Source organism: Chlamydotis macqueenii, chromosome 5 (assembly GCF_036417535.1).
Source record: "Chlamydotis macqueenii isolate bChlMac1 chromosome 5, bChlMac1.mat, whole genome shotgun sequence".
NCBI classification, from domain to species: Eukaryota; Metazoa; Chordata; class Aves; order Otidiformes; family Otididae; genus Chlamydotis; species Chlamydotis macqueenii.
In genome coordinates, this window is record NC_141560.1 from 25833826 (window position 1) to 25859952 (window position 26127).

The 26127-nt window shown below is 41.6% G+C and overlaps 1 protein-coding gene across 16 annotated transcripts in view; it reads right to left on the reverse strand.

Annotated features, from left to right (window-relative positions):
• TTLL5 (tubulin tyrosine ligase like 5) overlaps positions 1-26127 on the reverse strand; it is a 133827-nt gene that overhangs the window by 42676 nt on the left and 65024 nt on the right. For 12 of the 16 annotated variants that reach the window (XR_015258774.1, XR_015258775.1, XM_086749829.1 and 9 more), the window contains one exon: positions 14374-14528. The exons of 2 other annotated variants lie outside the window; for them this stretch is intronic. Coding sequence is in view for 12 of the 14 variants with exons in the window: in XM_086749829.1 (XP_086605955.1) it covers positions 14374-14528 (155 nt within the window). In the remaining 2 variants the exon portion in view is untranslated. Of the gene's footprint in view, positions 1-12790; positions 13640-14373; positions 14529-17582; positions 17841-26127 lie in introns of those variants that run through there. 2 more of the 16 variants (XM_086749838.1, XM_086749840.1) reach the window with 2 other exon arrangements.

Consider the following 26127-nt stretch of genomic DNA (forward strand, 5'->3'; position numbering starts at 1 on the left):
TTCCAACAGATATCAGGGTGTCTGAAGTCCCCCATGAGGACCAGGGCTTGTGACTGTGAGGCTGCTCCTATCTGTCTACAGAGGGCCTTGTCTGTTTGGTCCTCCTGGTCAGGTGGATTACATGTTATCAATTTTTAATATGAAAAGATAAAATATTGTAGAAAAATCGATAGGCAGCACTGGAATGAAAAAATCCAGTGCATCTCCTTCCCAAAACTTCCTATGCATCTGTCCCCCTCTACTGCCTCCAGAAACTGGTGATGACATACCAGGACTGGATTATAAAGAACTGCAAGAAAAGAGTGGAAAGACTTTTATTTTTATAAAGCCTCACCTGGAAAAGCAAGCTCTTCAAGTACTGCAGAGAAAGAATCTCCCCTTTTTTTGGCACTTTGTCCTCCAAGTATTAATACCACAGAAGTGTGTTGCCTTGCCAGAAGAGACTATTCCAGTTTATGACAATTTTGGCCTCCTTGCTGTTCTTTTGTTTTAAGCTATACAGAATACAGTCTCCGTTCCACTCCTAATATTGTTCCATAAATTCCCACCTCCTATTGGAAACTATCTACCTCTTTGCCTGAAAACAGAGCTCAGCCTGCAGCACTTCCAGTAACCCAATGTTTCAACAAGAGAAATCACAGAGGAGTTCACACTATCATGAAGAAGTTCAATATTAATTGGAACGAACTGAGTTACAGCATCTGGTTTCTGGCAGAGAAGAGTTAAATGAGTAAAGGGGAAGCTCCAAGCTAACTGCCTCCAGCAGATACAGCAGTGAGTGGTGTCTGTTCCTGCCTTAACAGAGGCTTTATGTGAAGCCTTGGTTTAGCCACCACTTTTCTCTCTTTCCTTATTTGAAAAGTGATCTGGTCCCTCTAGTCTCAGCAAGTTCTGGGGCATCATGTATGTAAATCTCTGCCTATTTTATGTGGCCATTACTGAATGAAAGATTAAAATTACTATGATCATTTTGAGAAGGGACATAAAGCAGAAGAGAGGTGAAGAAGCAGTGATTAGAAAGGCAAATAAACCCAAGGTGAAATAAATTTATTACTCTAATAGGGCCAAGCAAGTGTAAAGTGCTTCACTAACATGTGGCACAAGGCTCTATAACTCAAAGAGTAAAATACAACAAAGCAACACTATTGCTAATGCCCACACTCTTGGTTTAATTAATTTTGTTTTATTTCCCTCTCTCCATCCTGGCACTGTAAAGAAGAATGCAAGGCATGAAGGCTGGGGGCAGAAGTGCTGCACAGGGCTGAGGCAGCATACCTGGCAGCTGCTAAAACAGAACTTCAAAGTCTCAGCTCCCTTTGAAAACCCATCAGGCAAGAACCACTCCTCCCCTTCAGCTTCTTTAGGAGCTGGTACACTTAACCACTTCAGCATGTTTGGCAGCTCTACAGCCACTGTCAAAGCAGGTGGTGGAGTGGAAAATTGTGGGAGAGCCCCAAATCACTCACTTGTCTCCCTCTTTCCCCAGCAGGCAGCAACGCACGTGCTGACCAAGCAGGCCAGCTGACAGATCACAGTTAAGCACAGAGAGCAAGGAATTTGTGATTAGACCTCTGAAACTAAAGAAAAGGCCCAGGCTTACCTCAGTAAACTGGGTTGACTATATCTTTCTCCAGGAAACTGCTAAATCTGATGACAGATGAAGTCTGTCACTAGAGGAAGATGAGTAAAACGATGTTCAGCTAATTGTATCATATAGTACAAAGAGCTGGCACACTCTAAAAGGCAGTTCCCAGACTTGTCTAGGATTTGTTGGAAGATCCCTCTCTTTCAGACCCTGTCTGCAAAAGATGCTGAAGTTGCACAGAACTTACTTGTTTCACCTAGAGCTTGAAGTCTTTACATGAGATTTCTGCCTCTGCCTACAACTGCAGGCTAGGAGGTAGAGACTGTAAGCACTGGTTTTATTTGCAGCACCTAGATAAAAGCTTTTAGATTCTGTTCATTTGAACAGGCACCCATATTTGTGATGTTTCCTCCTCCAGTAGTCTATGATGCAGTTGTGCCAGCTCTGCTGGTCACCCCAGCTCTATATCCATCTTTTCCCCTTGGGGTTTGAGAAGAATAGGAATCTAGGGATGGTGCTGTTTACTTAGGGATGCAACTTTGCTTGATCCCTTAATGACTGATTTTGGGTAGGCCTTTCAATTCTAGGTCTTTTGGACTGTATATGGGTTTTGCATATTTCTAACAACTCTGGAAACCAAAAGCCAAGAGCAGGTATCTTCAGAGGAAGTGCAATAGCTTTCATAGGAATTTGTGGTTAAAGATGAAAAAAAGTTATGCAATCCTATATTCCAGTCCAACCCAATCCCTTTTTCTACAGCCAAAATAGAATTGTTTCCTACAGCGGACAGAGAAAACTGTATAATTAGTCAGAAGCTCCCAGACTCAGGAACACAGATGGGACCACAGAATCACTTCCTCAAGAATTTCACCAAGTGATTGCATGTAATGCTAAGCATGAGCACATCAAAGATGCAGCTGCAGATGCTAAACCTTTATAAGGACAGACTAAAATATCCCAGCCACTAAGTGGAATAATGTCCTTTCAAGAGTCCCTTCCTAGCAGAGATAAGGCACATCGAGGACAATAACAATAGTGCCCAGTGTCCAATCAAGAAATCTCCATTATATGCTGCTTCGTTATACTTGATGCCTTTTGTGATGTTTCAGCAAATGTTCTAGAGTCTACTTTTCTCACAAAGGCCACAACTGGCACATTTCAGAGAAAATAAGTCTGTAGTAAAGACAAATAAGAGTCCAAACATGGCCTCCGGGTGGCTTGAGCTGAACACAGTAACATTTGCAAAGAGGTTAACCTTCATGTTGTGTACTGTGTTTATGGCTCTCTAGAGACTATTTGGAGTATAAGACAGTAAGCAAGCTCTCACATAAAGGTGAATAACAGGCATGAGGGAAAAAACTGAAAGCAAATGACAAGAGTAGTTGTTACCTAGTTTTGCTGCCTAACAATATACACCATAAACACCAGAATGAGATTTCAATAAACAAGATGCAAACAACCATGCATTCTGTAGCCACAAGCAGAACAATTCACAATCTGTGAAGTTAGATGATATCAGGAATTTAGTTAATTTCAGAGTGAGACATGCAAACAACAAAATATCCAGCACTACAGTTCTCTTTCAATTCACAGAAATGCTCCTCAGGAACACAGCCTAACGTCTACACTCACATACCCAGGTTCTGCAATGCTTTAAGGGTCATAATATGTTAACAAAGACTTTGTTCTGTTTAGAAAAGATCAATAAAGAAAACCACTGCACTATACAAACCATATTCTGTCCCCTGTGCCTCAAAACAACCTAGAAGTCCATGCATAACTTTCATTCTCCTTATGCAGACAGTAGAGGATACTTTCATATTTAAATAATTTTGGTTAGCATCAGCAGCAGGAAAGTGGAATTTCAGAAACAAATGAAAACATGATTCTGACCTTCAAAAACCCCAAAATCAGAAGTACATAGAAGTCACTACACTGTGATCATTATGTTGTTTTTAATGAGTACTGGAAAGTTCTCATATGAAATTCAGAATTATTGTTTATAAGTGATAGAAGCCATAAATCCTAGATACTTATTAATCAGTACCATAAAAGACCAACATAGGTGTCAAACCTGAGCTTCTGACTAATTTAAGGAATATTATTCCATTTATGCTGTTCTGTGGCTAAAATCTCAGAAAAGAAAAATCCCAGAAAATGCTATACTGTTGTAAAAAGAGATGTGGATCTGAAAGTTCAAACAGTTTCTAGGAATATCAACCCTTCATTGTTACGAGTGTTACCTTCTGGTAAATCTACACTCAGACACCAGCAGCAAGAAACAAAATTCTTGAACTTACTCAATTTCAAGTCTCAGCATCTGCAGCCTTTCAAAATGCTAAGTGAAGAGAAGCTGACGCCTCTCTACTCATTAGCATCTACATCCCAATACCAAAAAAGAAACAGATGGTCCAGACTTAGGTTTCCTCCTCCTCTTCACATAGTCTAACAAATTGAAAGTTTTCTGAGCTGAATTTTGAAGAAAACTCAATTTTCAACATTGAAGACATTCACAGCCCAACTTGGCTAGATTCTCCACAGAGATTATAATTATTTTTTTTTAGCAACAAGCAAATAAAGAATCCTTTATGCATACAAAAGGTTAAGATCACATAAGCCACAGCCCTTTTGCTCCAAATGGTGACTCTTGCCCAGGCTAAGCATCCCTGACAGACAGCTGCCAAGTAGCATGTGCAACACTGCCAGAGAACAATCATCTTCGACTAACTTTTCAGTCAAGTCCCATGTGCCAGATTACAGAAAGATTGAAAGGGCAGTGGAAGACATTTACCGAGCCAGATGCAATCTGAAATTCAAGCAAATAAGCCACACAACATCATGGATACCAGCAGCTGGAACATAACAGTATCTTTGATAAGGCACTCTCACTTTTAAATTCCTTTTACTAAAGGTTGTTGTCTCAGGGCCAGTTTTCAGTCGACTTGGATCAGCCAGGGTGCCTTGGCCTCTCCCCACCTGATTTGCTGTGGACAGTAATTGGATGAGAAATGTTAATAAAAGTTCAGTGAGTGCAACAGGAGAGTGTCTGGAAACCGTGGTATCTTTGAGCACTACCTATCTTTTTTGGCTTTTTTTTTTTTTTTTAAATAGGATATCCATCTTTCAACTATAGATACAGAACTAAACCCTAGAAATAACTGCTCGTACTAAAGGACCCCTTGGGTATTTCCATCCTGATATTGCAGACCCGACCTTTAACAGTGCACTTAAAAATCTTTTTAATTGGCACTGATTCTGGACAACCCAACAACTGGCTTTCTTGAGCCACCAAAATGCTTTCTTGCTTATTACCAAGTCCTCTTACCCACAGCGTTTTGGTCAGACTGCTTACTGGCTAATAGTGTACAGTGCTCGGTGAAGACTAAAAAAGTACTACTAACCATGAATGTTAGTCAATATTATAATTTACACTATCCCCTAAACAAAAAGCTGGCATTCAGTAGTGGAGTTCTGGTTGTCTCATCTTCTTCAGACTACACAATATATGTACACTTCAAAAACCTATGAACTAGTAAGCAGGGTCACCAAGCAAAGCTGTCACCACACGCATAGGGAAGCTGAAATACTTCCTGACTTTTTTTATGCTTTCTTTTCCCTCCTCCTTTTCAAAAGAGGTTTTTGTTAAATGCTAGAGCCCTGCATGGCTCATAAACAGCTGCTGCTTGATACCTGCAGCCCAGAGAAGCCCTGGAGAATAACAGGCTCTCATGGAGCCAAGAGCATACAATTCAGAAACTCTTGTGTCAGCTACAAAACTCTCCTACTCTGAAAGATGGGGAAAATTAGATGACAAAGCAGGATCTCCATAGGAAAGGCTGAGTAACACTTTCAGGGATAGGAACGGTGTTTCTTTGTGCTTTTGGCAGGGAATTCCCATTTATAGCACAGGATAAAACACCAGAAAGAATGCCATGCTCAACCTGAGCAAGCTGAGCTAAGCATGACCTGGGGCTCGATGGAAAATGTGAATGTGCATTGGTGGTGGAAACTTCACTGTACAAGGGAAGGTAAGCCCAAATCAAAGCCTAGCAGGAAGAAAAACCCTTTGGCCCCTTTTGCTGCTTCCTGCTCTGGCATTCATACTTGGTCACTGAAACCCTTCACTCATCTCAGCTTGACTCCAGGCCCTTTGGCTGCTAAGGTCAAAGAGTTGTCCAGGGTCTGCTCCACATGAGGGCTGCTTTCTGGAAAGGCTTTCCACATGGATCTCAGATCACATCCTGCTCCCAACATCTGACAGGCTTACCGTGATAGTAAGATAATTCTAATTTCATTTCTTTTTGTCAGCTGTACAACACCAATATCTTCAACACAGCTGTTCGAGACCTTTGCTCTCGGCAGTAACCAAACTTCCTTTCTACCCTCTAGATATCTCAGTTTCCTTGAAGTGAAAAGGAATAGGGCAGACCTGGACGTCTCCAAAATATTCACAATGAGTTCAACTTCAGGACAGCGCTGGAGAGCGTGAGGCAAGTGAAGGAAAGGTTGCTAATCTGCCTTGTCCTTCATAAGCCTGGCTTACGGAGGGGATTTCCATTTTTACAAAGCAGCATTCTGCTGTGTGTCTGGTAGGGAGGATATAGAACATGCAGCTCTGAGATTTCAAAGTGCCTCACTATGACCCACAGGAATAGCAGAGTTCAAAGATGGGCCCATTCAATCCCTCTGTTCTTAGGCCAGATGGACCTGCCCTAAGATCAATGCCAGAAAGGACGCTCTTCTGGGAAACTTCCCAATGCCCTTCTCAGCTGCACAACTGTGAACTAATTCCAACAGCTATGGCATGGTAACACAGCTTTCATTTCTACCTTACTACCTGCAAGACCAATCAAGGGGCAAAACTTGAGGTTCCTGTATGGGGAAGAGCCAGGGATGGATAAAAATACTGCTAACAAAAATTACAAAAGGGAAGAAACCAGACATTCGTGGGATTCCCTGACAGCTCCGTGCAGAAGGAAGGGCTGGGCTGGAAAAAACAGGGCCCCAGGTTCCTGCCAAGCTGTCTGAGGCCCGTCCTTTCCAAATAGCTCAAAGAAACGGCCAAAGCTCCCTTGTAACCCTTTCAGAACTCCTCTAGAAAGAAAGGCTGCTGTGGCCAGAGCTGTTCCCACAGAGCATCAGACTACTGGGGTCCCCTCATTCCTAGAAGGCTAAAAGCAGCAGAGTTCATCTCCCCCATGACAGCTACCGAAGTGAGAGCTACAGTCGCATTAACCCTCTGAATACCACTCTGGAAAGCAATTATTTTGATGGTGATTGGGAGGTTTAAATAAATGCAGAGGAAAGGGCAATCTACTGGTCATTTTGCAACATGAAATCTCTAGAACTTACACAGGATATTTCAAAGAGATGTAAGATCAGGGATGGCTGGGGGGAGGTTATGAGTCAAGTAGTGCAAGACACTAAAAGATTTCAACTTGTTCTATAGTGAATTAGATGCTTGTTAGAACAGAAAACAGCATGTGACCTCAGTCGCAGCCAACAAAATCCACTGATGGCAGCTGAAAGCAGGAAGAGGAGAGTTCACTAGTGAGGAAGAAGAAAAAAAAAAAAAAAGAAGAAAGAATTGTATCAGCATGAACTGCCTACACCTGTTGCTCATTTTACATTCATTGCAATGATCAAAGAAAAACAACTGCATATTAATAAAAAATTCAATGTTTAGCACGGTCAGAAGCCAGCAAGATATTCATGTATGTAAGTTATGAGTTAGAAAATAAAGATACAATATTGTTACTTACATAAAACCAATGTTTTACTACTACTTGATGTATTGTTTTCATTTCTTGTCATTTCTATGAAAACAGCCAGACAATTATTAGAGGGCTGGGAAGATTTCCATTTAGAACTTGAAAAGAATGGAGCTGTGTACTTTAAGAGAGACAAATAAGAAGGGAGATGATAGAAACATAGAGACTAAATAGTGCAGAAAATAAATAAAGCATTTCTGTTTGCCTTCGGGTAATAAGGATGCAGAGACTTTTGGAAAATTTGGGAAAAAATAATTAAAAAAGGAAACTTTTGTGTAATATGTAATTCACCTGTGGAACTCACTGCTACAGCTCAATGAGACTGTATTTTTCCAGCAAGTAAAAATATATGATCAACAACAACATCCACGCTAGATTACGTAGAACAGAAAGCCTTGTGAGATCTACAAGCCAGCTGTTAAGAGGTGGGGGGTAAAAGCAAGCTTCCCCCCCAGACAGGGAATTTCACTGCTGCCCATCAGAATGTCCTCTGTGCTGAAGATTGTGGTGGTAGCTGCACAGGACAAGAGAACTAGACAGATTAGCAGCCCAGTCCACGATGGCAAATTCTATGTTTACATCAGGGTAAGGTCAGTTTGTGGAGGCAGGCGAAATGAGAGAAGCCAAAACCATTACGCAGTTATGGCTCGGGGGAAGGTATGAAACCCCTGTCACTCCCCTCCACCTACCAACACACTCTGCTTGCTGGGAACAATGTGAAAGATCCTCGTATCTTCTCTGAAAGGAAGTCATGCAGTCAAAGAGAAACCTACCCCCCTCAAATTTCAAGAGCTATTTGCAAAAACCGTAATTGCCCAAGGTCAGCAGACATAGGTAATGCAGATGTGCCCCCTGTGCTCAGCTAGAGCCTGTCCAAGGGAGGCCCCAGGCTGCAGCTCCAGCAAAGCCTCCCAGAAGTAGCTGAGGGGAAAGGCCACACTCGCACAAGTCCACTGGTGCCCTGCTCTGCCCTGCTGAGAGGCCCCAGCTCTCGCCTCCGGCTCACAGCCCCTGCACTGGCTCCTACGGTCTCCCTGCTCGCGGCCCAAACCCCCTTCGCCTCTGGAAAGGGTCCTGCGATTAATCTCACTTATTACCTCGGAAAAGTAACAGCACGGCGGCTGCCAGCCAAGTCCGACTCAACAGCGTCTGGGGAGCCAAGGCTGCAGGGCCAGGCCTCAGACTGTCTGGGCAAGTCACGAGCTTTCCGCCTTTCCTCTCCCGGAGGCTCCAGACAGAGCCAAGGCCTAGCTGTGGGAAGCAGGGATCCTTCAGGACTGTGCCAACCCATGGTGCTGAAGCTCAGGGTGATTTCCAAGCAGGATGGAGAGTAATTGGACCTGCCATCACAAGTTTCTTTAGCGTGACCAAAATATACATAGAAAAAAAAATACAAGGCAAGCCATGTATTTCTGAAGTTTAAGTCAGCTAATTCACTTCCATAGTTAACAAGTTGTCACTAGTGACCCTGGGAGATGTGTAAAAAAGGAAAAAAAAGGTAAGAGGTTGCCAGGCAGGGGAAGGCACAAATATGCACGTGTAGAGGGAGAACATGCACAAACTAGAGACAGGATGAGTTGCAAGAACATACAGCTACCCAGACAATACTTTTATTTTTTGCCCACCCTCCTCAAACCTCCTCTGAGCAGAAGGTAATAATAGACCAAATCCCAAATTCGAGGCTCTCAGAAATGCTGCTTCTCAAGGACTGCAGGCAGAATCAGCGTGACAGAGCTGCTGAGGAGGTGCAGACAGGGGATCAGTCATAGAAAATCACAGTAACCACTCTCGATTACTCCTCCACCTCAAATAAAGAAATCAAATTCATTTAGGCATTAAGGTTAAGAGAAAAGAGAAGAGGACAGGCGGTATGAGCAGCAAGGAACAGGCACATGGCTATGCTAGCACAGGGCCGTACTCGGTGCTGTTGGTCTGCTGCTGCTCTGGCACTTCTCTGCTGCTTAGCTAGGGAGGTGTTAAGGTCAATGCAGTTTGCTCAAACTGAACTGAAAGCCCATTGTGTAACCCCCACTGCCTGCTGCTTTCTCCCTTCATTTCCTCCAGAGGCATCGGTTCAGCACAGTCTCCAAGTTAGCTTGCACCCAGATGCTGTGCAAACAAATAGGCTCCAACAACTCACAGTGCGGCACAGGACAGCAGTCGGGCAGCCTCTGCCTTGCAAGAGACTGCACGGAGCTTGAAAGAAACAAACTGGAAGATAATAAAGCTCAAGTCTTGCAAAAACTGGATGGTGGAGCCACAAGCCCCACAAGGCTCACGCCTCCCCCTCTCTGCCCCTGCTTCTGCTTCTTCACTTTTTTTTTTATTTTTCCTCTTCTTAAATACGTTAACACAGAAGCGTTATCACTGAACATTCTGCTACTGGCTCAGCCCTGGCCAGCAGCAGGTCTGCCCTAGGCCCAGCTGAGTCCACTGGACAAAAGGAAACTTCTAGCAGCTTCTTGCAGAAGCTACCACCTTAGCTCCCTGCCACTAAACAAAACCAGCACACAAGATCATGGAGCAGATCCTTCTGGAAACCATGCTAAGGCACATGGAAAATAAGGAGGTGACTGGTGACAGCCAACACAGCTTCACTAAGGGCAAATCGTACCTGACCAATTTGTTAGCCTTCTACAATGGACTGGTGGATAAGGGACGACCAACTGACATCATCAGTCTAGACTTGTGCAAAGCATTTGACACTGTCCCACACAACATTCTTGTCTCTAAACTGGAGAGACGTGGATTTGATGGACAGACCACTCAGTGGATAAGGAACTGGCTGGATGGCTGCACTGAAAAGAATTGTGGTTAATGGCTCGATGTCCAAGTGGAGACTGGTGAGGAACAGCATTCCTCAGGGGTCTGTGTTGGGACCGGTGCTGTTTAATATCCTTGCTGGCAAAATGGAGAGTGGGATTGAGTGCACCCTCAGCAAGTTCACCAACAACACTGTGACGGTTTAGCCCTAGTCACCACACAGTTTCTCACTCACCCTCCCGCTCCCCAGCAGGATAGGGGAGAGAATCAGGAAGAAAGGAAAACTCATAGGTTGAGATGAAGACAGTTTACTAGTATATCAAAGGAAAATATATATAATGAACAATGCACAATTTCTCACCACCTGATGTCCCAACGACCGATACAGCCCATCTTGAGCAGCGATCATGGAAATGAAACTGAGCAGCAAGCAAAGGAGCAAAAGAGAGCGATCCAGAGAACGGGAAGGAGATGCCTCCTCCCCAAGCAACCCTCACTTGTATACTGAGTATGAAATTTATGGCGTGGAATACTCTCTTTGGTCAGTTATTTGGTCAATTATTGCGTGTGTATCCCTCCCAGCTTCTAGCACCTACACATTAGCAAAACCTGGAAAGTCAGACAGTGTCCTTGGTCCCATTAGCAACTACTCATAACATCAGTGTGTTTATCAATATTCTTCACATACGAAATCCAAAACACACTGGCTACTGAGAGGAAAATTAACTCCATCCCTGCCAAAACCAGGACAGACACCAAGTTATGTGGTGTGGTTGACATACTGGAGGGAAGGGATGCCATCCAGAGGGACCTTGACATGCTGGACAGGTGGGCCTGTGCAAACCTCATGAAATTCAACAAGGCCAAGTGCAAGGTGTTGCACATGGGTTGGGGCAATCCCAAGCACAAATACAGGCTGGGCAGGGAATGGATTGAGAGCAACACTGAGAAGGACTTGGGAGTACTGGTGGACAAGAAGCTCAACACAAGCCAGCAATGTGCACTTGCAGCCAGAAAGCCAACTCTATCCTGGGCTGCATCAAAAGAAGCATGGCCAGCAGGTTGAGGGACGTGATTCTCCTCCTCTGCTATCACGAGACCAACCCCACCTGGAGTACTGCATCCAGCTCTGGAGCCCCCAACATAGGAAGGACATAGACTTGTTGGAGTGAGTTCAGAGGTGGGCCACAAAGATGAGAGGGCTGGAGCACCTCTCCTGTGAGGACAGGCTGAGAGAGATGGGGCTGTTCAGCCTGGGGAAGAGAATGCTCCAGGGAGACCTTATAGCGGCCTTCCAGTACCTAAAACGGGCCTACAGGAAAGACAGGGAGAAACTCTTCCGCAGGGCCTGGTGTGACAGGACAAGACAAAATTGTTTTAAAATAGGAGGACATACATTCAGATTGGATATAAGGAAAAAAATTTTTACACTGAGGGTGGTGGAACACTGGCACAGGTTGCCCAGAGAGGTGGTAGATGCCTTGGAAACATTCAAGGCCAGGTTGGACGGGGCTCTGAGCAACCTGATCCGGCTGGAGATGTCCCTGCTCCTTGCAGGGGGGTTGGACTAGATGACCTTTAAAGGTCCCTTCCAACCTAAACTATTCTGTGATTCTATGATTGTCAGGCAGTGTGGCACAGGGGTCTTAGTTTGTCAGCTGGGGTGTGTACAATAATTTTGTACATCATGTACAATCATACAAGCCCATGTACAACTTGGAACATAGAATCATAGAGTGGTACATACATACATCATACACCTTTTGTGTAGCCCTGCTGCCTTTTTTGTCTGGGGCACAGTGAAAGCCTAAACTATCATTATAGAAAGTGACAAATGTAAAATAATCTCATAAAGCACAGCAGTGCAGATTTATAAAATAACATTTTAACATATCCGTAACTGTTCTGTGTCTCTATATCACAAACTCAAGATCTCTTTTGCCTTTTCGGCAAGCCAACTACTGATTTGGCACCTCATCTCATACAGCCAAAAGAATTCAACAAAAGAAGGGAGAACTTTTGAGAAACATTTAGATAAATCAGTACTGGGAGAGTGGGGAATTAAAGAGGAGGAAGATTTGTCTGTAAGAATAGCCTGAATCCTATAAATTGCAAGCATCGAAACAAAATTTTCAAACAAATCTCAGCAGCACTAAAATGGCTTAGATTTACCACCGAGCCATTCAAGAACTGTAAGGACTGATTTTCAGAGGCAGATGTTTGAACTGGAGCCAAGTACAAGTCAGATAAGAGACCCATTTACAAAATGTTTCCATCCTTGCTGAATTCTACAACTGATAGACCAGAACCTTAATGTAAGAAAACAGGATGCTTTTCTTCAAACAGTCATCCAGCACTGGGCACAGGCTGACACCCATCAGATGACCCTCTATGAACTCCTTGCTCCAACATAGCAAAAAAGGCATTTACAACACAAGATAGCCATCTCCTTATATCATAACATTGATATTATTTTTGGAATTCTGTCATTAAATAAAAGTTCACAGCCAAGAAGTGCAAAAATCAATATTTTTTTTTACAGATTTACATAAAACTTTTAAATCCTAGTATTCTCACCATTCAATACAAGCAGACACAAAAAGTCATTCAATAAAGGGCCTTAAGACATCATTCTGTCTCTTGCTCTGAGGATAAAAACAGAGCAACCGAGGTACTGAAAAACCAAATGGTTCACAAAAAGTTTGAAGATGGAATCTTATATCATGTGTGGTGAGACAATTCTGAACTTGGATTGCTGTACAAAATTAAACAGTTTCTAAAGGCATTAAACTATGCATACAATGCTAGATGAGGCACAGCCCTGGAAATCGTTCAGAGTGGAGTTCTCGGCATTAAATGCTGGGTTCTTAGATCTACAGGTAACATATAACTGAAATGGTTTCAGAGCAATGTAGTAATTACAGTGACTTTTGCAGAGCTGTGCAACAGAAGATTTTGACCATGAGTAATCCTTTTCCAGCTATGTCTGTGAGCCCATGCAGAGGTGCAAGCAGAGATGAGAAAGGAATGGAAGCTCTAGGACAACCTGCACTCTGCTGCTCTTCCAAGCTATGTAGGAGGGGAAGGCAGTTTACACCTGTTGGATAGGTTCTTTATTTGGATTAGGTAATAGCTTGCCTGGCTGGGCTCCAAGAGCAGAATCATCACCACCTCTCTCTCAATAACTCTAAACCCCAGAGGCAAACATTGTGCTGGAACAGAAAGAGGCCAGGAATTCATTTCTAACATTCCTCTTCTTTAGACAAGACGAAAAGCAGTGACTGATGAAATAAGAACAATTTTACTTGAGCTTTCCAAATCTCATTCCAATCCTCCTATTGAAGGACCCATTTGGGAAAGGATGACCATGCAGGTCACATGCCTTCTGCACCCTGTCTCTGCTTCTCTCACCTCTGCATTTTCCAGCAGCATTCAGGCACCTATTACAAGAATCAGTATTTTCATGTATATAGTGCTTTCCAGTCCTAAACTCATGCTGGAGATGATCTGCCTCATTATTCTGTTTTAAAAGACAAAAACGAAGGCTTAGGCAAAGGAATAAATAATATTTACTGAAGTGGCAAAGAAAGAAATAAAGTCTCTGGCAGTTCTGGAACTGTGTTCAGCCTACTCTACTGCAGCAAGTTTGCCTTCCAAGATCCAGAATCCTTTGGGTAAATGTTGCTGCTCTTTCAATCTCAGGAAGAATGGTTTTACTGCAGAATCACAGTCCTCTGCCCTAAGTCCCATGAGTACATCAGCCATAAAATATAAAATCCAATATCCAAAATTAATACAGAGCATTAAGAAGCCATCTGAAAAAGAAACTTTCATAAACACTGCAAGATGCTGCTCTACCTTTGAACAATCTAAACTTGAAATTCAAGGAGAAAACACCAAGATGAGGCCTCAGTGGAGATTTCTGCAGTGTCAGGTGTAAGTCTGCATTCCGCATATATGTGTCAACAGTAGCAAACCTAAACTTACAGATGGAGAGATGAGAAGCGATCAAAGAGAAACAAACATTTCCATTTCATTTTATTTGTTCATCCATGTTCCTATTTCACCACAATCCTCCCAGCTCTGGGAACACAGCTGTATTTTCATAGGCCTAGTTTGTAGAATATTCCTGAGAAGAACCAGTACTAGGTCCTCAGATGTTCTCTTCTGAGCAAGAAGCCAAACAAATTATGAATGAGCTCTTTAGTGCACTGCATACTTCTTCAAAAAGCTGGAGCAGCAATTTTAACTTACCTGGCTGCTGAAGAGACAGATCTTTGGTCAGCTCTATGAGTGTCTGACTGAACAGCCCACAATGACCCTCTTTTGTTGAGTGGTGACCGGTAGCTCTGTGGGGTGACTGCATTCCCCTTGCTTATAGCTCCACTTGCCAAATTCAGGTTTGTTAACTAAAAAGGAAAAAAAAACAAAACAAAAAAACCAACAAAAGATCAGAAACAATTAAAAGTGACACCAACAGCCACCATGCTTGAGATGAATTCAAGTACCAGCATTAAAACTACAACTCTTCCATTCACAGAAGAACAAAGGAGGAAAAGGACAAAGATTGGGCAAAAATCCCAAAGTAAGAAAGCAACATCACGTCCCTGACATGTGAAAAATTAACTCTACATGCACTAATCAAAAGCTAGAAGCTCGATTATCTTGAAAGATCAAACTCTGCAAGCAGACACTATCTGTCGGTTTATTGAAGGGAGCCTAAATACATAACTTAATGGTATCTACTACAGCGGTGTAACTATTAATTTACATTTGAAAAAAAAAAAAACCACACTACAAAAGATGACAAAGGTTGCCAAGCTAAGATTCCCAGTCAGGCACTGCCAGAATTAAGTTTATGACTGCCTTTAATTACATGATCACATGTTGCTTTTCAGGAGCACAGAGAAGATCTGGTTCTGCACCAAGATTAAGGTCACATGGCAAGCAAGACTTACCTGTATTGTCCCTGCTTGCTTCTACAGCAACTGGAAGGCATATAGCCAATGAGACATAGGAAGAAGAGTCTAACAACCAGCTCTGTATTGGCTCCAGATCTCAAAGGTGATGCTTATTAAGTCACTTAAGTGTGTCTTAACTTATGCATAGCTTGTGAATTCTCAGCTTCGAGATCTTAATAATGCTCTTTCACCAAAAGACTCACTCAAAAAACTACACACCAGCTTCATCGCAATACACTACACTCATGCCTACAATAGACTTGTGCAGGACTGCAAACTTCATATCCTCTGACTGAACTCTGGAACATGAACTAACATTGCAACTGGCATACAGTAGGTTGCCACTCCTTCTGTGGCTTAGTACTGCAAGGCATCTAAGCACTTTGTGAGTTCAGAAATCTTAACTCCTGCTTCAGGTTCTGGACAGGATTAAATTATAGTGGTTACGCACTAGGCTTCTGCCCACTTCTCCAAAAACAACCGCTTTCGTCTCATCCCTTCTCAGCTCTATCCTTTACCATTCTTGTTCCTTGTCTGTGTGTCATTATTTTCACGTAGTCAGTCCCAGCTTCCACGGTTTAGGTGTCGTTCTCCTTATTCTGCTTAGTCCAATTTCATTCTTAAAGACTTACAGCACTACGTCTGGCCCGAGTCACACCATTTCAGGCCTGGAACTTTCCATGGGAGTAGTTATTTGACGTTTCTTCCCACACTTTCGTTCTTAGTTCCTCTTCCAGTTGCTCACATGCCCTATATCCAAATGGTTCTAGTTTTACTCCCTTCCCCAGCCTGCTCCTTTTGCCAATCCCTTTGTTCATCCAGTCCCAGAATGTGGGCTCCTCATCGAACCACATTTACCACACTGCCATGCCTTCCATTTCTGTCCTGTCACTGGTTCTCAGTGTCCTCTCCCAAATTATGTCCAGGTCCAAATTTCACAACTTCCTGTTCACACCGTGGCAGAATTCCCACTCATTCTGCATTCAAGTCAGATAGACTCCCAGTCCAACACGGACCAGGTCACTGAGAACACAGGAGAATGAGATCTCAAGCCTCGGTACTAAATACAGAGAAATTCAGTTTAGCATCCTCAGTGCAGAAGGAGTCTGCAGAAAGCTGAGAAGCTCTAGCAGGTGCTGCCGAGTATATTTTACCTGAAGCTTTTCAGATAGTTACTGTGCAATCAAGCTTGGACAAATTTTTTAATTCCAAATTGCTATTCCAAAGCATGGGAGATCCAGAGATGTGAAAGAAAAATTCTGTAGATATTAAAATGCATAGAATAGGTTTATTTACCCAGCATTAGTTTTGGCTGGATAAAAACACTTCACCTTGCCTGAAGTGTTCTGAAAACATTAAGCACAGAAAACTTGAGTCCAAATTGATAAGTTTCAGAACATTACAAGCAATTTAGAACAAGGTCTTACAGTGGGATGTATCAGGCAAGCTTAGTAATAGGCAGTGCTACCCATCTCATATGGAAAACAGCGTCAGGTATCATTTTGGTGCCTCTGCCTCACCCTTAAATGTTCTTATCTTCTGCAGAATTTAATTAAAATTGAAAGCATTTTCACTGCAATAACAGAGAACTTCAAATTAGGTTTAGTTCTGATTGTGCCAGGCACTATACAAATACCTAACAATGACAGTTTCTGGCCACAAAGAGTTTATTGTTTGAAAAGAAGCAAGCATGGCAAATGAGGCAAACACAGAGGCCAATATGGTAAGTGAAATAGGATATATACAATTCTTAGCTTGTCAGCAACAGTGGTCACAACTTTGCTAACACATCCAATGTGTGAAATGAAGATGATTTAATCCAATTCTCCATCTTCATCATCTTGATACTAATAACCATTTAGCCTGATGAATTACAACCTCACCCCTGCTCTATTAATGCAATATGCTTTCCTCTCTAATACTGTACCATTATTTATTTGCAAGCTGTCTTTCTAAGCAGAGCAGGTGAGCAAATAGCTTAGCATGGCAAGCAGGGACATTTCACACATTCCAGATAGACAGGTGTTTAAACTACAGCAGGATTAAATACGGGCAAGGGATTCAGAATGAGGGAGAGAACATCAGCGATAGCATAAGGTGTAGCTGCAGCCAGCCCACGCAGATGCATGTTACTGCTTGTTACTGTGCCATGCACTGAGCCACTTCAGCTGCTACAATTAGCTTGCCAGAATCATAGAATCATAGAATGGTTAGGGTTGGAGAATGTTGCCTTGATAGATTGCTGGGGCACCCTCAACACATCTGTGCTCAGCAGAGTGATTTCATTTTCTAGTCACTAGTCCTCCTGTGCACCTGATGAAACTATATTCTTCCCTTTATACAGGCGAATACTTAGCAGGAAATCAGTTGTTACTTTGGCTTAAGAAAAGATAATGTATAGCACCTGGACCAAAGGAGACACCAAAATCTCCATGAAGAATAGGTTGGAGCTTCAGAAATTGTGGTAGTGGAAAACAAAACAAAACAAGAAAGGCAGGCTAACGGGGCTCTATAGGGAAGGTGGTTATTGGTGTGGATCTACAAGAATAAAGTTAGTTTTCACACTGAATTGTATCAAGATGGGTACAAACTTTATTGCTTGGTAAGATTCCTGTTTTTCACTAGCAGTGAGGGCCTTCAGTAGGTTTTTTTTTTCTGATACCGACAGTATGACAGGAGACCTGCGTGTGCTGCACTGCACGCCTCAAGCTCCCCCATTTTCAAACAGCTCTCCTCATGTCAATATGGTCTCTATAGAGTCTGTAAAAGGCAAGATAGTACACAGCTAATATCTCTTACAATAGAATGATTCATAACGTTTTGCCACAATTTTTAAACTGCTGGGGACTGCAAAAAGGTCACAAGCTGAAAGGAACATGCTGAGTGAAGAACACAATGGGATAGTAAATCCCAAAAAGCTCTTGTGGAAGGAGGAGAGCCCACGTGATGTACTTCTATTTATTATCTAAAGTAAAGAAATAGAGGAGGGAAGAATACAGTGCCTGTCACAGCCATATCAATAAATAGAGCCTTGTGTTAAGAAACCTAACAGCACACTTAGTTCAACACAAGGGTAATAAGCCAAGAGACAAATTATTGCATAGTGCCAAAATATTCTTTTTAAACAAACAAAAAAAAAATTAAGTGTAGCAAGGTAGGCTTATGACTGGAACATACTTGCCTTCTTGACAGCAGAGACACATAAGGGTAAAAGAATTGGTCTCTACAGTCTTGCTTTATTCAGAGAAATTTATTTCTGAATAAATTTCAGATTGAAAACAAGGCCACCACACAGAATGACACCCAAAAGCCCTGGATATAAGAGTTGAGAGTTTTGCTTTTGTTAATCTGCTTTATAATTTAAATATGAAATATGAAGTCTCAAAATACAGATAGAAAGAAAGAAAATTCCAGGATCAAATTTGTTACTAATAAATGGCATCCTATAGACAAAGACCTATTGTATAGTACCTTTAAGAAATCACAATCAACAGTCAGAAGAGCAGCTCCCATTATCATATTCAAGAACCTTTTTTCTATAATAAAGTGAGTATTTTAATTTTAATCTTGTCTAATGCTTCAAATAAGCTAAAGCAGCAAATGTTAACGATGGCCAAAATTAAAAAAATAAATAAATAAAAAAATCAGTGCTGCATATCGGCCTCCACAGATTCAGGAAACGTCTCCTGAAAGCCTGAGTGTTTCTCTTGCTAGTTGGCAGGAGTCAACCAGGGTGAACAGAGACACATCATCACTAGAAGTTGTTGCTCTGCCCCTTTTGGCAGAGTGGAAAATTGACTTAAATTTTCATTACCAACATCCTGAACAGCAGATTCTGAGTTTCACTGGTCATTGTGTTACAGCACTGAGCAACCAATGCATTACCAAAAAATGCCTACTTCACCCTCCCCAGTTGGCAGTTTTAGTATTTTTCTGCCAGAAGCCAGTCATATCCTGTTGCCTATAAAGTGCTGGGGACTGGAGATCTACAAAGTCTAAAGACCATTTATCTTACTTGGAGCCACACTTGCATCCTCTCCAGTTCACACATCTCACATTTCCATTCTGACTGGTGAGAAAAAAAAAAAAGGGATCCAGAGCCTGAGACATATTTCAAAGATCAAGACTAAGAGATATGCCAAAAGAACGCAGTCATCATAGGCGTACTTTATTGTCTCTTCCAAAAAAACTTTCAATATGATAAAAAAATTCAGTCTGAAACAGAAGACCTAATGCCACAAAGTTTTCAGCACAATGTACTCTATCAACAAGTTTCAAAGATAAATATGAACACCAATAGTTTGCTGAGAAACCTTTTCCTTTAAAGAAAGATTGGACAGGGATCATGGTAAGACACACGTAAGATCACTGCTTCTCTACCTTGTGACCAGACCACAATCTTCAGGTTTTGATGCCTCAGACAGGACAAGATGACACTATATCATAAGCTCAAAACAGGAAGCATTCCACTAGAAAACTGAAAATGTGCAAAATGTCTCATCATTGAAGTATCTTCTCCTTTGCCTTTTGATCTATTTTGTCCTATGTGCTCAATTGACTCCTTCAAGACCCTTTAGTAAATCCCTATTTTTCCATTTTATTGCTTACCATTAGTTCAGTAATGCCATCTTTATTCAATAGCTTGTAAAATAAATGTTTCTTTTCTTCCATTACCTGTCTTCCACAGTCACCGTATTTTCACCTGCCAAGCTTTCCTCAGACACACAAACCCCTGAGGCTTTAGTGTTCAGTGTAATATTTATATTCCTGGAAACAGAGAAGAGCTAACAACTTGCACTCAAAAAAAAAAAATTGCTGCTTTCTTTCAGGTATATTTTTCCTTCTTTCAGCCTTCAGAGATGACTATGACTAGATGCTACAACAATATAAATATTCACTGTTAATGTGTCCTCTCCCCAGTCTATGTGCTGCATTTTCTTGGCTTCACCACAGAGCTCCCATGCACATCTGTGATCTAGTGCTGGCTATCAAGACTTGGTCTAACAGAGCACTCAGGTCTTCCAGTACTATTGGGAGCAATCCACCTGCCTTGCCTTCCTTAATGCACTGAGATACTGGAATCCAACAGGTCATCCCAGCATGGGAAACATCACGGGATCTTAACCTGCCTCTTTCCTTAAGAGGCAAAGGAAACCCAAAACCACAAATCTCTCCCTCACGCACACACACACAGTTTCACTGCTTGAATAGTGGCACAAAATTTTCTTGAAGAAACCATTTAATACAAACAGATTTTTCTGGAGCTACCTTTTTGTTACCCAGGCCAGCTTGCCGACCACACTCCATACTAAAACACCTTAATTTTATGTACAGATTTGAATTTGCATGAGCAACCAGCCAGGAGAAGGGAAGAACTGGGGCTAACAGGCTGGAAAGTGTGAAATCTGTGTGTGTACCAAGGCTGATCTGGCCACAAGCCTGTGACATTCCTTCTCTGCTTGTGGAGCTTACCAGCTTACAGGATATACATATGCATACAGAGCACAAGTGTTCCAGTCTCCAGAAAATGTTCCAGACAAAGACCTGCCAGAGACATTCCTGGGAAACCTGACAAACTCGCAAATGCCTTTGTAGTGTCTCCAGCGTATGCATCCATTTAACAATGAAGAAAAAAAAAAAAAAAACAACAAGTTAGTGCTGTTGCTGTGGATGGCTGAACTCCCCTCTTCCTTCTCCTGAAAAAGTCAGGCTTTCATTTAGACATTCTCTGCCTCAAAACTTCCCAGTGGGAGTGATTTTGATAAGGCACAATCTTGCCAAATGTTTGATGATCAGGGTGTAATCTTTCCCACAACATGAGTTCTAGCTGCTCAGCCTGGCCCATTTGGTGACTCTCTGCAGATCTGCAGATGTTGCTGCATCATAACAAAAGCCTCTGCTCCTATTCCCTTTGGAGCCTCAGAGCAAAAGGTGTTCAATTTGAGCACTACAGGAACTACACTGACATTTTTGCTTCCTACAACCTCTGCTGAGACCAGTTATATTACTGCTGACACTACGAACCAGTAGTATTAAAATTCAAGCTCCTGCCTGAACAGCCTGAGGATGAGGAGGAGATGGGGTCCTGGAACAGTGCAGAGATGTGTGAAAGAGGAATGAAAAACATCCCTCAGACTTCATATCCTGGCTTGTTGCTCCTCTTCCTACTTACAGTGAGATGCCTTTTTCCTTACTCTTCCCTTCCTCTCCATTAGTGGAAAGGTAAAAGCCAACCAAATGATTATATAATGAAAATAAATCTGATTAAGAAAGCAAGGGACCAACATTGAAAAAAACCCTTTGGTGGGAAAAATATCCCCACCAAATTTCTGCAAATATTTGCTGCGCCTTTAGTTTCATGGTCTTTTTGCAGTCACCATGTTGCCCAGCTCAGGTCTAGAACTGAAAGAGCTGATGCCCACTGGGACCTGTGCAGTGTGTTTTGGCACACTGGCAGTTTTCTTTGTGGCACTTTTCCTCTGCTGAGGACACGGCAGGCCAGGGTACCACACTGTGTAACTGAGACAGGTAACTGAGGAGTGCTATTGGTTCAAATATTGTTGTTAAGCTGAAGCTCACTATTTTGGGATTCCTTTGGCATATTATTCCCACAAGGTCACTCTTAGGCACTGTAAAGTGCCTGTTCCAATTCTTCCTCACTCCCTCTCCCCTGTCCTAAGGTTTTGTTAAACTCATCTGCTTCTTGCTAATTTCCACCTTTTGTCCAAATGCAAAATGTAGAATGACAAAAGTGCCCCATCCTCCTATGGATCTGTCTGCATGTTTGCAGGAATCCTGGCTGCTGGATCTTGGTCACTGCCTGGCTGCATAGCAGAGATGGAGGCAGCTCGGTATAGCACTTGCCTGGGTGGTCTGATGTTATCCCTGTGATTAAACTCCCTGGCTAGAAGAATTGGAGCTATTCCTAATGATAGCTAGGGTCCTGAAATCTCACACTCTCCCTCACAGAGATGGGCAGAGCTCCTACCAGGCTTCCCCTCCTCCTTCTCTTCCTTCTCCTCCTCCTCCTGGTAAAGCTGGCCAATTCAACACATTCTTCAGTTCACTAGCATCAATAACTACAAAGTCTTACAGCCTGGTAGATAAAAACTGCAGCCCTCCACACCAGCCAGTGATAGGGACCTCACACAGATCCAGCATTGCACAAGAAAACCTTCTTTTTACCTTACAGCATATTTCAGAGAGAAGTAGCATTCTATTCAAAGAAAAAAAAAAAAAACAAACACACATACATATCCAGGATCCAGCCACCTGGCTCTGGATCTACACACATGCTGTGCATTTTAACATCCTTCCCATAGAAAGTCCTGTAGTACAGGCACATGGAAATATTTTATGCTAAACACACGTGAAATGAAGACTTTAGGATTAATGCCTGCTAAGGAACACAGCAGAGGGAAAAGAAGTCTGGATTATTTTGGTCACAGCCTTCATCCATCTGTCCATTAGGAAAGGCCAATGGCTAACAAGTAGGTACAGGTGAAAAAACCCTCTTAGTTCAGCTGTTTAGAAGCAACATCATAGCCAGTAATATCCCTATACCACAAACCAAGGCAAGAAAGTCAATTAAGTCCCTATATGATGAAAGGGGCTTACTGAACTGTATCTTCAGGCATCATTCCCCAACTCACCACCAATGTATCTGCCTTGATTCTCCAATAGTACTGTTACTATCTTAGGCTCATGCTAGACAATGGGCAAACTGAACAAGAAAATTTCAGGACAATTGAAAAATTGAGTTGAGTATTGTTAACACACTGGCAACACTGCAGGTACACATACTTACAAAGATATCATCACTCTGTAAAAATAATTAGCAATCAGGTACATCCCTGGAATCGTTCAAGGCCAGGCTGGATGGGGCTCTGAGCAACCTGATCTAGTCATGGATGTCCCTGCTTCTTGCAGGGGGGTTGGACTAGATGACCGTTGAAGGTCCCTTCCAACTCTAACTATTCTATGATTCTATGCCATAACCAGGGAAATTGCTGATTTCAGATATTGATTTCCTCACATGTGTCTCAGTAACCCACTTATCATAAAGGAATATTTAACTTGACCACAGTAAAGCAACGTAGCAAAGAAAAAGTCATAAATATGGAAGCAGCAGCATAGCACACATTCCAGAGTATTGAAGACAAAAGGTCAGTTCAGAGCAATGGCCCAGCAAACTCACTATCCTGCCTGACATACTTCAGAAGATGGAAGAAATTTTAGTTTCCGTGCATCTAACTGAAATGTTTTACTGATAAGGAAAAATACTTTATTATTTCTGTATGTTAAAATCTAGGGATCTGTCATTTGCAAAATGTTCATTATTCTGTCTGAGGTAATTATGGCCTGTTAAGCTTTCTGCCTGAATGGTATCTTGTTGCAGGAAGTTTCAGAAGGCAAGTAAACTCTGGGACAACAACTATTCACTTTTATTATCAGTTTTTACTCTGATGTCTTCCTACTAAACTGAATATCCCCTTCTTATTATGAAAAACACAAAAAAATCAACTTTATTTACCTTGTCATCCACTGGTCTGTATAATTCCTTCATATCTATCTCTCCTCCCTAAACAGCAAACTTAGTATTTTCACTTCTTTGTTAAAAATGCATTTTGCAGTTAATTGTTCTAGTCACTCATCTGTGAATTGCAGTTATTTTCCCTGAATTCACTTTAGGAATGGCAACCAGAACTGAAAACAGTTTTTCAAGAGAAGGCATGTGCTTACATAATTACATACTATTTCTTATCCTGTTCCTTACACATGCTAATATTTTTGTTTGTTGCCTTCACTGCTTGACTTAGAACAGGTATTTCCACTGAGCTTTCCAGAACAAAATTTTTTTTTTCCTTCCCTAAATGTTAATTTAAAGCTTATTACTTTAAGTGGTTAAAATTCTTGCTTGTCATGTAATCAGTTATTGGTAAACACTTAACTTCATCTGCCATTGTCTTACCCAGTTAATAGAGTTGTTAAATTTCTCTTAGCTTTTCTCATAATAATCAACAAAAGAATACACACGTACTGATAAATTACCAGGAGGTAGGCTCAAGTTTAAGCTTACAGCATACACATAACTTCACAGTAACTGAACATCTGGATACTTGTAGCCCACGTTATACTGAAGGTAACAAGAAGTTATGTCATGTAGTAAACATGCGCTGCACAAGCGTGTGTTCACATGGATGAACACCACAGAGTAGTTAATCTATTGTAAATTCACACTCCATATTACCTTGGAATAACTTGCTTTTATATTCATTCTTTAGGTAATATGCCAGTCATTATGAACCTCCTCCTTTCAAATCTGTAATTTTACACTCCAGCACGTGCATTCTGCATCTCCAGTTAACCACTTGCTGTACAGCAAACTGGCTAGTTATTATTTTGTTTGCTTTCTGTCTGTTTTCAATTTATAACAAAATGACCTCTCACCCTACAGATACCTGGCTTGCTTAACAGTCATTGCTGAAAGCTTGTCAAAAACTTTTTTGAAAGTTTGAACAGCAGCAATCAGTTCCATTAGATGCTATTTTTCTCAGTTCAAAAAATACTAATAGAGCAAGACACAGGTTGGGTGTTTGGGTTTTTTGTTTGTTTTTTTTTTCTTAGTCTGAATTATGTTTATCTAGGTGAATTTAAATTCCATTTTAATTTCAATTTAATATATATCTGCTAGCGGAGCAAGACTCACTGCTTTAATTTAGAGGAAACTTTAGGGTCCTTATTACAGATAAGCACGTTTGTTGCCTTTCTGTGCTCTATACCAGCTTTACCACTGACCATACCTTTCAGCAGAAACTTTGTCACTTTACTGTTGCATTTCTGAACTCCTAAATGTATACCACGCAGCCACAGAAGTCTCACAAAATATTTTTTCCTATCTTTTCCCCTAGGAGCTTGACTTCACTACTTGGAAAGAAAATTTATCTCCTCTGTATCTACTATAGTAAAAAATAATGCAAAATAAATTATTTAATATCTGTATGCCCATATCTTCCAAAATTTGTTTTTACAGACCTAGATTATATGTCCACTGAATTAATAAATTAATCTATCAGTAGCATATTTAAGGAAATCTGTTTTCCTGTTGCATCCCCACAAGTTCCCCTGGCCAATAACCACATCATTCACAAGTCTGCTACCTATGGTATCTTCAAGATCTTTCCTCGCTATGTCCTCCTAACTTACAAGCAAGAAGCAGCACATGTTACAGCTACTTCCAAATTAGAAGCCTGTTCACTGCTAATTAAGATATGCATTCTGAGTGGCTAGGCCATAGTCCAAACAAAACAGATATGTTGAACTCAATTTTAGCCCTTGACTGAAACACTCTCACAGGCCTTGTACTTCTAGGCACTTAACATTTTCCAGAAAACAGGTAGGAACGTACTATCTTCAAGACTAATTTAGTTGAAACTTGAGGAATTTGGATAGGGGCTTTCTCCTTCTTGTTTTTTTTAATGACCTTTTGAGCTCAGATACCTCCTTACTATCCTACTTGGCCATGAACTTACTGGGTTAATGCTGGATCCTCAAAGGCACACATTTTCCATAGAGATCTCTGTGTTGCTTGCTCCCAAACGTATTGGGTAGTTAACTATAGGAACACCTTGTTATTTTTGGATGCTGTGGAGTACTATAGTTAGATGGTGAGTACTGCAAAAACCAGGCAGTGTTTGAAAGATCTCTTATGGACAGAGGTACATAACTAACAGTTTGTCACAACCTCAAAACCAGCTTTATTATTAGATGTTATGCAATCACAAAAATATTGTAAATTCATGTTTTTAAGTAAATAAAATGGAAAAAAATTCCTCAGAGGTAAAAGCTAACATTCATTGTTAACAGCTATATTTAACAACAAAGATTCACCCTAGTAGCTTCACTGTATTTATTAATTTGTAACATTGAGTGTTTTTCTTTCATAACCTGAGACTGTCATAATCCAGCTGTCCTTAAGGCAACAGCTTGCCTGCACTTACCATTAAAGACAGTCACAGAAGTTACCTAAACAGCTGCTCCTTTTCTA